This window comes from Euphorbia lathyris, chromosome 2, assembly GCF_963576675.1.
Source record: "Euphorbia lathyris chromosome 2, ddEupLath1.1, whole genome shotgun sequence".
Lineage (NCBI taxonomy): Eukaryota > Viridiplantae > Streptophyta > Magnoliopsida > Malpighiales > Euphorbiaceae > Euphorbia > Euphorbia lathyris.
This window is the reverse complement of record NC_088911.1, coordinates 72,371,374-72,386,827: the sequence shown is the minus strand read 5'-3', so window position 1 is coordinate 72,386,827 and position 15,454 is coordinate 72,371,374. Positions and strand designations below refer to the sequence as shown.

General features: G+C 35.0%; 1 protein-coding gene across 3 annotated transcripts in view; it reads right to left on the bottom strand.

Moving 5' to 3' along the window:
* The window catches only part of LOC136218583 (alpha,alpha-trehalose-phosphate synthase [UDP-forming] 1-like), a 31,080-nt gene extending 17,578 nt beyond the window's left edge, over positions 1–13,502 (bottom strand). The window contains exons 1-7 of one of the 3 annotated variants that reach the window (XM_066005555.1): positions 13,139–13,502; positions 12,557–13,019; positions 12,196–12,293; positions 11,656–12,044; positions 9,202–9,316; positions 8,952–9,053; positions 1,834–1,984 (exon numbers count right to left, since the gene is read on the bottom strand). In XM_066005555.1, the coding sequence (XP_065861627.1) occupies positions 1,834–1,984; positions 8,952–9,053; positions 9,202–9,316; positions 11,656–12,044; positions 12,196–12,293; positions 12,557–12,944 (1,243 nt within the window). In that variant the 5' untranslated portion in view covers positions 12,945–13,019; positions 13,139–13,502. The remainder of the gene's footprint in view (positions 1–1,833; positions 1,985–8,951; positions 9,054–9,201; positions 9,317–11,655; positions 12,045–12,195; positions 12,294–12,556; positions 13,020–13,138) is intronic. The other 2 variants (XM_066005554.1, XM_066005556.1) reach the window with 2 other exon arrangements.
* Positions 13,503–15,454: the final 1,952 nt, after the last annotated feature.

Below are 15,454 nucleotides of genomic sequence, written 5' to 3'. Positions count from 1 at the left end.
AGCGCCTTTAATAACTATGATATCAATCCAAATGGATATAATCAAACTACTATGGAATTCATCATTCTTTTTTTTTTTTTTGGAACACTAGCTTTTATAGCTCTCTAACTATAATAACCCTCAACTCAAACCCCTCTCCTTCCAATCACAGAATCGATAATTTGTGTATAAAAGATTCAAAATGAAGAATGTCTCAGCAGTTAGTCACTGAAACAACATTGTAGAATTTCTTCTTTGTGTAATAATCTGTGACGTAATGGACTGTAACTTAAGCAATGACCTTATGCTCTCTACCTGAGCAAGTCATACCATTACCCTTCAGTCCTTTCTTCGTGAGACAGGCATATCTTAGTGCATAGGTTCCTTATAACACAAGTTGAAAATAGCAATTTCTTAAGCTATAGCACGCTGTTCAGAAATCTTACAAGATACTTCACATGCTAAAACTGTATTCCATTCTTATCAGACTAGAAACTCAAGGAACTCGATCCTCAGGTCTGTAAGCTCTAAAAGAAATCTATCCTAATCCTATATGGTTAGAAGCAGAACTGACAATATGCCCAATCCTTGAGTAATAAATATTTATAGATAAATATGAGCTCGAGATTATTAATCATTCATTTTAAAGAGGAAAGGAACAACAAGGCCCGTGTTTTAGCAAATAATGCAAGCCAACAAACATGTGACCATTTGACCTATCAACTAAGTAAAGACCGCTTAACATTACTGATAGAAACAGAAAAACAACACAGAAGAAATAGGAAATATAGAATTGAATTGATAAGATTGAATACTAAAATTGACAAAATGGAAAGATAAACAAGCTGAGAAAGATCTCAAATAGGAAATAAATTCCCTCTCTGCTCAAAGAACAGAGCCAAACACACAAAAGGTGCTTAACATCATAATTTTGCATAATCCCTCCACACTCTACACCTCTATATGTACTAACTAAAGCACACCCTCTCTCTTATAACTAACTCCCACTAGGATCCAAATCACATATCTTTAATTCCCCTATTACCCTTTATTGCTATTAGCATATTCTCTATCAATTACATTTTGAGAACACAAGTAATGCAGTCACTTCTTTTCTCCATCTTTTTTCATGCTCTCGAAGTTATACATCCTAAAAATGCAAATCTTGAGATCTTTTGAAAATTACATCATACAATTGATTATAATGAGAATTTTAATTTTATTGTCAATTAAGCAATTTCCAATTGACTTGGCTTAATGCAAGTTGTCATGCCAAAATGATGTTGACACAATACAGTTAAGGAAAAACCATATACAATTGTAATAAGATTAGGATAGTTGGTTTTCATATGTTGCCACCGTACAAAGAGGGAGGATCACCTTAATCTAAAGACTGTAAGAGCCATTACATTTTATCTAGCATAAAATTGAAGTTCCTTACAGTAGTTATATTTGATACAGTACTTGTTAGTTTTAATAATGAAAAATAGTAAACTGCTAGGATGTGTCTAGAAAACTTGACATAATTTAATCTAATCCTTCTCCAAAAAAAAATCCCAAAAATTATTTGTGTGCATGCAGTAACTCATGTGATTCAGGCCAAAGTTGCATCATTAGTTAACATTACGTAGAAAGTAAAATCAACAACTAGAAATGTTTCTACCATAACTATGCATACTGACTATGGTACGACTTTCTTATGCACAATCCTTACTTTTCGCTTCATATATTTCAGGCAAGTTAGACATCGAACTTCATAAGCAAAATTAAACTAAACCAATAAGTGATGTTTAGTGCAAAATCAAAATGAGAGCACTGCTTAAGGAACAACAAGCATTTGATGAAGAAACATACACTCAGGAACATCGGTACGTGTTGGCACTGCAATCTGCAGAAGAACAACTTTATCACGCCAGTTAGGGTTCTCCTCAAGGAATTTTTCAAATGCAAGTATCTTCTGTGGAATTCCCTTAATCATATCAAGGCGATCAACACCTAACATTACCTGTTAATTAAGAAAATATCAGTAACAAATAACATGAATAAGAACCTTAGGAGCTGTGGTAAAAAGTCCACAGGCAATAAATATTTTGAGATTAGAGTTAAGAAAAGCAAGTGGCAAAGACTCAAAATGTTTGAGTGGTAATGTATGGCTCTCCTAATTCTTCACAACTTCTCAAGTAATCATTATAACACTACATATTCATCATACAACACAAAATCTTTAAAAAAAACTGTAATATTGTACCAGTCTAAATTCCATATGGTGCCTTAATTTCAGGTATGATTTTCAAAATTAATTTTGTAGCTCTTTCTTTCATGCTAAAATGGAAATGGAATGGGTCTCCACAAATAGGATGCGTTGTGACAATCACTTCCACCACTCTTACTTTTTCAGTAATTAGTATGAACTATACTGGTCCTGTTAGGCAATGGAACAGTTCTTGTCTACAAAGTTAGCCATCCATTTCGCATTATATCAACATAGTATGAAAGATGGGAAGTAATTAGACAAAACTACCTAATTGCAATTTCGATTGGTATTAGACTGGTCAAAAATTCACAGTCAAGCAAAAGAAATATGAAGGAGGTTCCAAAAGCACATAAGAAAACTAACCACACACATTACCCCACATATCGATGGCTAAACTGTTGGTCTTACCTCTAATCTGATTCACAAGATTCATTTCATGTGATAGGCGGAAACCAAAGGTGTTAAGTGATGATTGATAGACCAATGCTAAGAGCCACTGTGGTTTCCTTGTGCGTATGTTCATTTTTTATGGCATTGGATGGTTGGAAAAACAAGTTCCCTTTTAGAAAACTTGTTGTGGTTCTCTCTTTGACCAGGAAAAATCTTTTACATAGACAAATTTTTCTAGGTGTCCAAAACAATAAAAGGTGTAACCATTTTCCACAAAGCAAATGTAACCTTCTTTTAGAAAATCTGACAACAAAAAAATTCGCTCAACAAATTCACATCTGTTATATTTTTGTAAAATGAAATGGAGCCTTAATGAAGTTGTAAGCAATATGTCATATTATGACTAGTTAAAGCAAATTTTAAGTAACTAAGAAACGTCAAAACTAAATTCTAAAATGAAACAACAAAATATCAAGGAACATGTCTATCTTTCGTCCAGCAAACCGTTCTTTCAATTCTTTGAAAGAAATGGATTGTTTTGTGACAGTCATTTCTACTAAAGGGAGGAAGTAATTAGAAAAACACAGGGGTAAAGTACATCCATGGTCCCACGAGGCTGACCTTACTTTCTTTATGGCTCCTAAACTTCAAAAACCGGATATATAAGTCCCCGAACTTTGCCTTTACTAACATAAAAGTCCCTTATGAAAGTGAACAACCTCGAAATGGAAAAGTTCAAGAATTGGGGTTGTTTAGAACCACATTTCCCATGGACCCATTGATTTTTATTTTCCAAATCACCATTTTCGAAGCTTTCTCTCTCTAAACAACCACTTTTTCTCTCCTAACCTGTTATAGTGTGAATAGATGTAAATATAGTCAATAGTCAATAGATGTAAATTTAATTAGCTTTTACTAGCTTTCCTAGTTTAGCATTTTACATCTTGTATAAATACATATAGCTAATTTCGTTTTCTATCTGTTGCCCAAGTGTGCAATCATGTTTTTGTTTTTTTTGGATCTAGGATTCCATCGAATACTATCACCACCTATTTCCGGCCTTCTGTTGTTCTCACCTCCCGGCCTAGAAGAACAACCACCCTCCGATCGGCAATCTGTCATAATTTGACCACCGTCTGACCAGCGTTTGACTCTCACCCACCGCAGCCGCCACCACGTGTGGGCGCGTCCGACCTCTATCTCAGCTCCGATCAAGTTTTCCAGCATCGTTTTTGTGTTTCCATCCTTCCCATCTGGTCAGTTTTTGGCTTCTATAACTTTTTCATGTGTAGTTACACTGACGGAAAGCAGAGTGAAGCTAGTAAAACTGTGGTTAGTGGCATTATGAACCTAAGATCACCGAACATAAACTGACTGGGTCCAATTATGTTAATTGGTCCAAAACTATTAATATATATATATATATATATACACATAGTATCAAGAAGACCCATCACTTGATTGATGATCCGAAAATAGATAATGGGGATTGGATGGCGGATGATGCTTGTCTGTTTATCGGAATCAAGAACTCTATCGATACGATAGTTGTTAGTATGGTTTGTCATTTTGAGTATGTCAAACAACTTATGAACTACTTGCAATATTTATATGCTGGTAAGGGTAATGTCTCCCATTTATATGATACTTATAAGTTGTTCTATACTAGTGATCACCAAGGTAAATCTACTCAGGATTACTATATTCAGCGGAAGCAAATTTTTTAGCAGTTGAATGAATTCCTACCTTTGAACACTGAGATCAAAGTTTTGCAAGCTCAACGGGAACAAATGTTTGCTCTCCCCTATGTATGTGGCTTGACTCCGATTTTGAGGGTGTTACTTCTCATATCCTTTCTAGTGCCGACACTTGAGGCTCTTACTCGTGTTTTGCGAAGTGAGTTTTTTCTTTCAGCCACTACGTTGTTCCTGCCTCTAGTGTTCTTGTCAATCACAGGAATGTATCTGGCCGCTCTTATAAAGGTCCGACTAAGGATAATACTCGGGACACCAAAGGCCCAACAAAGGGAAGCAAAGTAATTGAATGCTATTATTGTTATGAGTCAGGTCATACCAAGCGTACTTGTCTGGTACTCAAGGCAAAGGTGCAAAGGAATCGGTATGATCATGTGACACTACTAATGCTACATCCTCTAGTTCGACTAACACTTTTAATGAAGAATACGCTAAGTATCAAGAATCATTAGCTTTACAGCATTCTTCTCCATCTATCACTACCATTGTTGAGTCAGGTAATTCCAATAAGTGCCTCATTTCTTCATCTTCAAAAAGTCATTGATTCTGGTACGACAGATCATATGACAAGTAATTCTAAATTATTCACTTCTAATACTAGAACTTTTCCCTCCCATGTTACTGTAGCCGATGGTACACATTCTTCTATTATTGGTTTTAGCACTATTAACCCAACTTCTTCACTTTCCCTTTCCTCTGTTCTTAATGTGCCCGGTTTCACATTCAATTTTATTTCTGAGTAAGCCTCATTTTTTCATGATCATTGTTTGTTTCAGGATCTTATAACGAAGCAGATCATTGTTTGCTCATGATCTTATGACAAAACAGATTATTGGTAGAGGACGGGAATCTAGCGGTCTCTACATCTTGGATACAACTGTTAGAAGACTTGTTGCCTATTCTAGTGTATCCACCCCTTTTGATAAACATCGTCGATTAGGGCATACCAAAGAAGTTACACCCTCAGTTTCAAAATTTGTCTAGCTTAGATTGTGAGTCGTGTCAGTTTGCTAAACATCATCGTTCCTCTACTCGAGTCAATAAAAGATCAAATTTTGCATTTGAATTAGTTCATTCCGATGATTAGGGTCCTTGTTCTGTTGTATCTAGACCGGGTTTCATATATTTTGCAACTTTTGTGGAGGATTATTCTCGAACTCCTTGGTTATAAAAAAAAAGGCGGCCCGGTCGCACTACGCGTCCCCGCTGAGCGAGGGGGAAAAAGTCTCGAACTCCTTGGTTATATTTAATGAAAAATCATTCTGAATTATTTACTCATTTTACCGCTTTCTATGCTGAGATTAAAACCAATTTAATGTTTCGGTTCATACACTACAGAGTGATAATGCTAAAGAATACTTTTCTGGCCCTTTTCAAACTTTCATGCTCCAGAGTGGTATCTTTCATCAACCTTTCGGTGTTGATACACCATCCTATAATGGTGTAGTTGAACGCAAGAATCGTCATCTTCTTGAAACTACTAAAGCTCTTTTGTTGCAAACACATGTTCCAAAACACTTATGGGTTGATGGTGTCTCTAACGCATGTTTTCTAATCAATCGCATGCCTTCCTCTGTGTTACAAGGTGATACTCCTTACAGTACCCTCTTTCCTAACAAACCAATATTTCTTGTGTCACCTCGTATTTTTGGGAGTACTTGCTTTGTTTGGGATGTTCATTCACAAGTCACCAAACTTGATCCTAAAGCACTTAAATGTGTGTTCCTTGGGTACTCTTATCTTCAAAAAAGGTATCATTGCTTTTCCCCATCTCTTAATAAATATCTGAGTCTTCCGATATCAAATTTATGGAACATCTTCCCTTCTTTCCTATGTCTTCTTATACATCCACTTCTGACAATAATATCAATGATATGATGGTCTACCAAATTCACCATGTTCCGCCTCCCCATTCTTCTAAGCCACCTATTACTCAGGTATATTCAAGGCGATAGAAAACTCTTGCTTCCAATCCAGTACCAATTACTGTTTTGCCATCAGATCCTTCTTCTGAGTCAAGTCAAGCTAGTGATGACCTTCATATTGCCCTTTGCAAAGGGAAACAATCTTGCACTCATCCTATTTCTGCTTTCATCTCCTATGACAAATTATCTTCGCCTTCGCATTCTTTTATTGCTTCACTCGATTCCACTTATGTTCCTAATTCTGCCTAGAGGGCCTTTTCTCATCTAGGTCGGCACAATGCAATGGTAGAAGAAATGAATGTTTTGGATGCTAATAGTACTTGGGATTTGGTACATTTACCTTTCGGTAAGAAATCAATTGGATGTAGTTGGGTATATGTTGTAAAGGTCAATTTTGATGGTACAGTTGCCCGTTTAAAGGCCCGTTTTGTTGCAAAGGGCTATGCTCAGACTTACGATGTGGATTACTCATGTTTTCTCCGGTGGCTAAAATGACATCTATTCAGCTCTTTATCTCCATGGCAACTTGTCCTTCAGGAAGAGGTATATATGGAGAAACCACTAGAGTTTGTTGTTCCGGGGAGTATGGCAAAGTATGTCGTCTTCGCAAGTCTCTATATGACTTGAAACGGAGTCCTTGAGCATGCTTTGGAAAGTTTAGCCAATTAGTTGAAAAGTTTGGGATGAAAATGTGGAGATGTGATCCTTTTGTTTTTTATAAGCATTCACGCATCATTCTACTTGTTGTCTATGTAGATGATATTGTTATTACATGGAATGACTGACATCTAAGGGATTTCATCTTTAAAAGCCTTCCTCCATGGCCAATTTCATACCAAAGACTTAGGGGCTCTAAAGTACTTTTTGGTGATTGAGGTGTTGAGAAACAAGAAACGAATTTTCCTATCTCAAAGGAAATATGTCCTTGATTTGTTGCTAGAAACAGGAATATCAGGTGTTAAGACGCGCAGTGCACTTATGATTGTGAATTTTTTACATCTCATTTCAAAAGGAGAGATATTTCCCGATCCACGTAGATACAGGCGTTGGGTTGGAAAACTAAATTATCTCACCACTCCACCAAAAGCTATGGTGTGATAATCAGGCAACTCTTCACATTGCATCCAACCTTGTGTTCCATGAACGCACCAAACGTATTGAATTAGACTGCCATTTTGTTCGTGAGAAGCTAGAAGAAAACATCATCCCTACGGCCTACATTGGCAACAATGAGCAACTTGGAGATATCTTCACTAAAGCCTTAAATGGGGTTCGCGTAAACTATATTTGTAACAAGTTAGCATGATAAATATATATGCTCCCACTTGAGGGGGAGTGTTACGGTGTGAATAGATGTAAAAAGTCAATAGTCAATAGATGTAATAGTCATAGTCAATTGTCAATAGTCAATAGGTGAAAATTTATTAGTTTTTATTAGCTTTCCTAGTTTAGCATTTTACCTCTTGTTTAAATACCTATAGCTAATTAGTAGCTGATACAAGAACATTTCCGATCTCTCTATTGTTCTTTAGATAACCAAACAACACCAAAATGATTTGAAAACCAAAGTTGCTTAGAATATCATTTTCATCGGCTCTATAATAGAGGGTGACCTGCCATAGAGTGGTCAAAGGTTAAGGGGCTTTTATGTTAGTAAAGGGCAAAGTTCGGGACTTTTATGTTATGTTTTGAAGTTTATGGGCCATAAAGAAATGCCAAGGTGAGGGGCCATGGGTGTAATTTACCCCAAAACACAGCCTGATGTATTAGACAAGTAAGAAATTTATAATCAAACAAACCATTATAAAGGAGGCTCCAAAAGAAAATTCCAAATCTAACCACACACATCGAGCAAACATTGACAGCTAAACTATTGCCTTACCTATAAGCCGATACATAAAATCCATGTCATTTGATAGGAGGTGGCAGTCAAAGATGATGACCGATGATTGACAGACTTATGGTAAGCACCACTATAGTTGCCTCATAGTTATAGGTATTCAGCTTTTATGAAATTGAATGGTAAAAATGAATTCCTTTTTTGAGAAAAAGAAACATCTTCTTGTACTTCTCTCTTTGACTAAAGGGCGGCCCGGTCGCACTACGCGTCCCCGCTGAGCGAGGGTCCGGGGAGGGGTCCCACCACGAGGGTGTACTGGGGGCAAGCCTTCCCCTGCCAATTTATTTGGCTAGAGGCTGCTCCTAAGACTCGAACCCGTGACCTCTTAATCACACGACAACAACGTTTACCGTTGTACTTCTCTCTTTGACTAAGAAAAAAGATTTAGATTGCCAAAGTTTCCTTGGTGTTCAAAACACTGGAGCATACATATTTTCCACAGAGAAAATGGAGACTTTATTCATTATTTCCACTAGACAATATACAGCAATGTTTCCCTCAAAACATCACCAATATTATAATTTTCTAAAACCACATGAGCCTTAATCAAGTTGCAAGCAGTGTGCCATAGTATGACTAGTTAGAAGAATAATCAGATTTTGAATTAACTAACAGTCATGGAACCAATTGAAAGCTTAAGCTGATACTTAAGGTCCAAGAATAGTTTTTATTAATATCTCTGACACTAACAAATGTCAAAACTAAGTTGTACAAATGAAGTAATGTTATAAAGTATTGAACATGTCTACCTTTCGGCCAGAGAATCGTTCTTTCAATTCTTTGATGTGATCTTGGACCTGCTGGACTTCCAGTGCTCTTATGAAACGATCAGAGTCTATCCCAATAGGAAACTGGTATTGCAAAAGAAAAAGACCAAAATTACAGTAATTAAGGGAATCATGTGGTTGCTAATTGTGTAACTGTCAATGCCAGGTGGAACAACAAAAGGTAATTCGCGGCATACAAGCAAATTGCAATGACAGTTGTATTTTAACATACCGCAGCAACTCGAGTCAGCCTTCCCTGATTCTCCACTCCTTCAGGAGTCCCTTCAAGTCCAAGAATACGTGTACAAGCACTAACAAAGTGCCTTGCATAGTCATAGGTATGGAATCTAAAGGAAAGAATGAAACTATCTCACGCACTGAATGTACATTTGATGAAAAGAATGCAGAAAACTATGGCAAGAATAATTGAATCAACGAATTAATGAAGCAAAAACATATGAAACATGGTTTGGATTTACAATTCCATTCAACTAAAGTAAGAAAAGTGTAGAATTGGTAACTAAGGCTGAAATTTAAAATCAATTCAATAAAAAAATTCTTCATTGTATTCCGTACTTTATTCTTAATGTGAAATACACAAGACTTCCAATAAATAGATCACAGTTAATATAAATAAAAGATTAGGAGTAAAAGGATGACTTGTGAAAGTTGAAAAATAAAAACAGAGCCAGAGCAGAAATAAAGCTGAAAGAGCAATAAAAAAGACAAGATTGACCACAAATCACAAGAACACTGGGAAAAATCGCAATGTTCATAAATAAGTACATAAAGCAATAACTAGTATCACATGGTTGTTTCTTTTTAAGTAGGTCTCTTGTCATGTGACAAGATGTCTCACCATGAGAGGAAGTCCTGCACTTGGAAATGACTTGGAAATGACGGGGTGTCATCCATTTGGAAGGTTCGATGTGGCAGTCAAATAACGATCAAACAAACGAGTCCATTCAAATTTTACCATTTGGCACATTAGAGTGCGAAATTAGAGGTAAATATGCACTTCTCCAAAAACGATAGGAGAAAATTTGAACCTTATCCCATAAATCTATAATGATCATGATTATAGTCATCTCATATCTGCCAAATATATCAAAAAAACTGAAAAAAAAACAAAAATAGTACTAACTATACGAAGTATAACGACTAGAGTTTCTGCAATCCTCGTATATGCCAAAAATAGTAGAAAATTGGAAAAACTTCAACATAAAGAACACTCATGGTTTTATTCAAGAATCTGGAACTAGAGCATTATGTCATAAATATTGGTTGTAAGAAAAAATCCAAGTAGTTCTATATTTCAAACTTGTGAAAGTGGGTTATTCCCATTTAACAAATTACAACAACGTCATATAAGAAATATCCTGACTACCCAAAATATATTTCACAAGAGAGCAACTGAGACAAGTAAAAGAAAAAACTCAGTGAATCCAATCACCGAAAATATTAGCATAACCTGCAAACATTTTATTATACCAAAGACAGTAAAGGTAACAGAAAGATTATTATCATAATCTATAAGTCAAGACTAATTTCGATCTAGCTGGATCAAATTTATGTATTTCCAGTTCTACTCAATTGAGTATATAGAGGTGAGGCAACAATTGTCCTCCAATACTTATATGAGAGTCCTCCTAGATCTACCCCTCCTTTTCTGCAGTAGTGCTGCATGGATATGCTACATTTTTGCTATAAACACATAATTGACAAACAACTGCAAAATCAGTCAAACATGGAAAGAAAAAAAGACAATAATCCTGCATTTCTGATAGAAGTGACCAAAGTAATCATCAACAATGTGAACCTATCCATAATTCCCAAATGAAGAAGTTCTCATCAGGAGACTTTGTCCCAACCCATAGATGAATTTTGAAATATGCATAGGTTCAAATATAGCTAGTTTTTACTGTTGGTCACTGAGGACATAAGTCGCATGTATTATGCAATCTGCTGGAAATAACAAGAAGTGTTATCCATGATTCATTTCTTATTTTGAAGTTCACTGTTTCTTCATATTGTGCCATGCTTAGGTATTTCCAAATCAAAGAAACACAGGTCTATATTCTTTAATTAGAAGTTAGAAATATAATTTCAACATTTCTATCGAAATTTCGCATCCTAAGAGTCAATATCAAAACCTTTAGTCCATCATTCTTGCGATAGTGCTATCTGATCAAGTGTTATTGTGCAGAAACCCTAATGCATATAATTGGCCTCCTTGTTTTCTGCTTTTCTATGTCAAAGCTTAGTATCTCACAGGTTCAGTAAATTCTAAAATTCAGTATCTAACCCGACCCTACTTCTTAATTCCTAACCATAAAATCCTGAGACTAAAATCACTAAGGTAAAAACAAAAGATGCAAAAGTTCTAAACTCTTCAGTCAAATTCTTTAGGAGAGCGCGTGCTTTTGTGTCAATTAGTAATTCCCTACAAGTACCATTTGCAAATGGAAAATTTGTTAAAGTGAGCTTCAACGCGAAAATTTTCAACATAACAAGATAATCCGTCTTTATCTATTGCATGGAAACTGCTATATCTACACTCAAACAACTCAGGATGCAAGTCAAGTCTTTGTCCGCAGATTATAGATAGATACAGAAATGTGGAAATCCTTGATCAACTAAATATTCCATGTGAAATAGAAGATATTCATGAAAAAGCAAAGCTTACCCAACCAAATCTGCAGCTAAAACTGAATGCAGTAGCTCAGATCGAGATGGCAGTGTCCTATAGATTTCAGAAGAAGGAAAGGGTGTGTGGAGAAACCAACCAACTTTCATATTACTGTTGTATTCCTTTAGACATTGCGGAAGAAACATTAGATGATAATCATGGCACCAAACAACATCACCCTCTTCATAGTGCTTATTGACCACATCAGCAAACATTTGATTAGCCTTCTTATATGCAGCAAACTGTGACTGGAAACTCCGTGTTGTCGCTAGGCGATCTTCTTGAGGAAGTCCAAGGTAGTGAAAAAGAGGCCATAAGATGTTGTTACAGTAGCCATTGTAATATTGATGGACAATCTCTTCATCGAGGAATACTGGTATGCACCTCTGTCATGGTGAAGTGTAAAACAGTTCAGAAGGTTAGAAATTGAATTTTAGACTCAAGAAATCCATGTGACCATGCACAGATAAAGCAATTTATAACCAAAAAAGAAAAAAAAAAAGAGTTTCAAATGTTTCTGGGTGGATATAGTTGTACTTTTTCGGCCAAAGCTTTAGTAAGTGCCTTCTGGCCAATCTCATCTGGCACGTTGACGCCAGCCCAGCCAATCCATCTAGCCTCAAACTCCTTCACACCTTACATGACATCCAAAATGTATAAGGCTCCTCATTTAAGGGAAGAAAAAAAATTCAAATTCCAGTAAAACCTTCGATTAATTGATCAGAATAACAAACCAGATACATATAGACAGTTAGAGAGAGAAAGAAACAAACAAACAAAGAAAACTTGAATCAATTTCTTCATGAAATGAGCTAGTATGATTCTTCTTCCTCTAGTCCTTTGTAACTAGAGCCTTATTCTCTAAAACAATGCATAAGAGAAGATTAAAACAACATACCTAGAAGAGCACTAACGAGGCCTCCAGCACTTATCTCCAAAGACCATGAGTCTTCGCCTCTTCTAACTGCAGAGACAGGCAGCCTGTTGGCAACAACCAACAGCCGTTGCCTTAAAGGCTTGCAATCCCGCTTTTCATGATCCTCAGCAAGACCCCTTGAAGCTGCAATAGCCCCTTCCAGGTATTGCTCAATAAAGGAATTGTTTGACTCATCTTCTCTAAACCGCAAATTGTGTTCACATAGTTGAGTTCCCTTATGGTTATTAGTCCCCTCATCTGAATGGAAGACTTTGCTACTATTCTGTTGCTTAAGCTCTCTTTCTCTCAAGAGCCGTTGCACACGACCTGGGTAAGGGGTTGAATTACCGTTGTACTGGTTCCCAGGCATACGCTCGCTTTAGAAACCAACCTCCAAACACCAATTGTATGATAAACCGGTCCTTCTTAATAGCAATTGTATGTCCTGCATTTTTGTGGAAGAGTAGATTCAAGTAGTGGAAGAATTTATAAAGCAGAATTAAAACATATTCACCATTAAGACAGAGAGGAAGAAGCATTAACACAAATAAAGAAGTCACATACCAAAGGGCAGAAGAATTGTGCCCAAAAGACTGATTTTTGATGAAAGTTAAGAAGGCGAAGAAAAAGGAAAAAGACAGGGAGCAACGGAACACTCGTGTAAGCTTTACAGGGTACATAAAGCTTCAGAGCCATGCAAGTGACACCGAAAGATACTGTCAGAAGCATTTCTTTTCTCTGACATAAAAGGCAACAAAATCGAATTGGTGGATTTTTTTCGATTTTTATTTTTAAATCAAATTGGTACCTACGCAACCTTAATATTCTCTTCTCTGTGATTATATTTTTTTTTTTAAAAGACGCAAAAGAATATCCTTTCCGGTTTCTGGAAAAGATAAATTTTCTTGTCTTCCAGCCACACCTTTTTCTGCCACACTACCAATAATGCAAACTCAATTCTTTACTTTCAACTTTTAAATAATCACAACCTTTTCTTTTTTTTATGCTATTATTCAATTTCAGACTAATTTTCCAATTTATTTACCCGCTAAACTCCATCTTAATTAATATATTTTCATTCATCAACTTTTATTATTATTATATAGTAGTGTCAACTTTTATTGTTGGCACTCATTAATGTAAAAATTGTAAATTTTGGTGCTTAGAATAAAATAAATAAATAACTATAGCAGACCTTTTTTTTTTTTTTTTGTAATCCATCCAAATTCAACTCACCTACTCTGCAAAATGGATTACAAAAATTAAGTTTGAAGCTATATAAAATGAAGGCTTACTTACTATATCGAAACCTCTTAAATTTGAAAAAAAAAAAAATTTTATTGATTCCTTATAGATGGTTGGTTAATCTTTTAAATTTGTTTAAATTTTTCTTTCAAATAAATAAATAACTATAGGAGATCAATTTTTTTTTGTAATCCATTCAAATTCAACTCACCTAATCGGTAAAATGGACTACAAAATTAAGTTGAAACTATATAAAATGAAGGTTTACTTACTATATCTGAGCCTCTTAAATTTGAAAAACAAATTCTCTATATTCATAAGGTGGTTCGTTAATCTTTTAAATTTGTTTAAATTTTTCTTTCAAATGAATTTGCTTAATGTTTTATTTTAGAAATTATTATCGCTAAGAAATTGCGCATATTTGAAAGAATTTTTTTATAAGAAAATGATGATTTATCTAAAAAGAAAGATGTTAAAATCTTGTGCATATTTATGTTTTTCATAAATTAATATATTTTTCTACAAAAAAATGGAAGGGGTTGAGAAAAAAATAAATTTTAGAAATCAAATGATGGATTTTTTTTTAAGAATAACAAATTATAATCAAATGAACACTCAATATTCGAGGTATAATTTATGTTCAGTATGTAATGAATTGATTATGGAACAATTTAATTATTCGTTTGAACATGTGAGTAATCTACGCTACAAGAAGCAACTCGATCATCCATTTATTTATTTGAATTTATATATAATTAAATTTAATATTGGTATCAGAGCGATAGATTTCATATTGTCTTTTTAATCCATGAATTAAAATTGATACATTTTTTTAATAATAATAATCAATCCGGAGATTAAATGTGTATTTATTTAAAATAAAAACATGTTATTGAGACTATTTTTTTATGAAAAATGCGTCTAAAATCGCCAAAATATATTGTATTTCAGATTTGGAACAAGTTATGGTCTCAACAGTGAGTATGTGTACCTCAAACCCTAACTTATTTATATAGACAAACAGACCTCACCAACGTGACTAGGGACCCCAAAAACCCGAAACCGAAATATTTTCTGGACCAATTAAACACGCACCGTCTACATACATCATACGCCAGACATAGGTCTGACGCATTGGTGCCACGTGTCACATAGCGATTGGTCAGGTGTGTAACATGCCAATAGGTACCCTCAATTCGCGCGCACCCGTGGCGGCATGAGTAGTGCGTGGTCCTATCGGTTCTTATCTACCAGATTTTGGCAATTCTATTTTTACATTTTTTTTGATTTTCTGGATATTTTTATTTCATTTTTGGGTGAACATAATATTTATTTTTTATTTTTTAAATATTCTAAAAACATTTTAAAATTGTGGAAAATGTTATAAAATATCCAGAAATTTTGAAAATTATTTTTAAAAATTCTAGAAAACTTTTGGAGCAATTTGGTAAAACTTGAATCGATTAATATATATATATATATATATATATATATATATTCGAATATTTTTTTTAATGAAAGATTGGGACGCGATTAAGAGGTTAGACATCCCAACTAGGTTGGCACCCCTAACGCACTTAATCAATCCTGAATATTATTAATAAAAAAAAGAAAATTACAAGAGGGGGAGAAAAT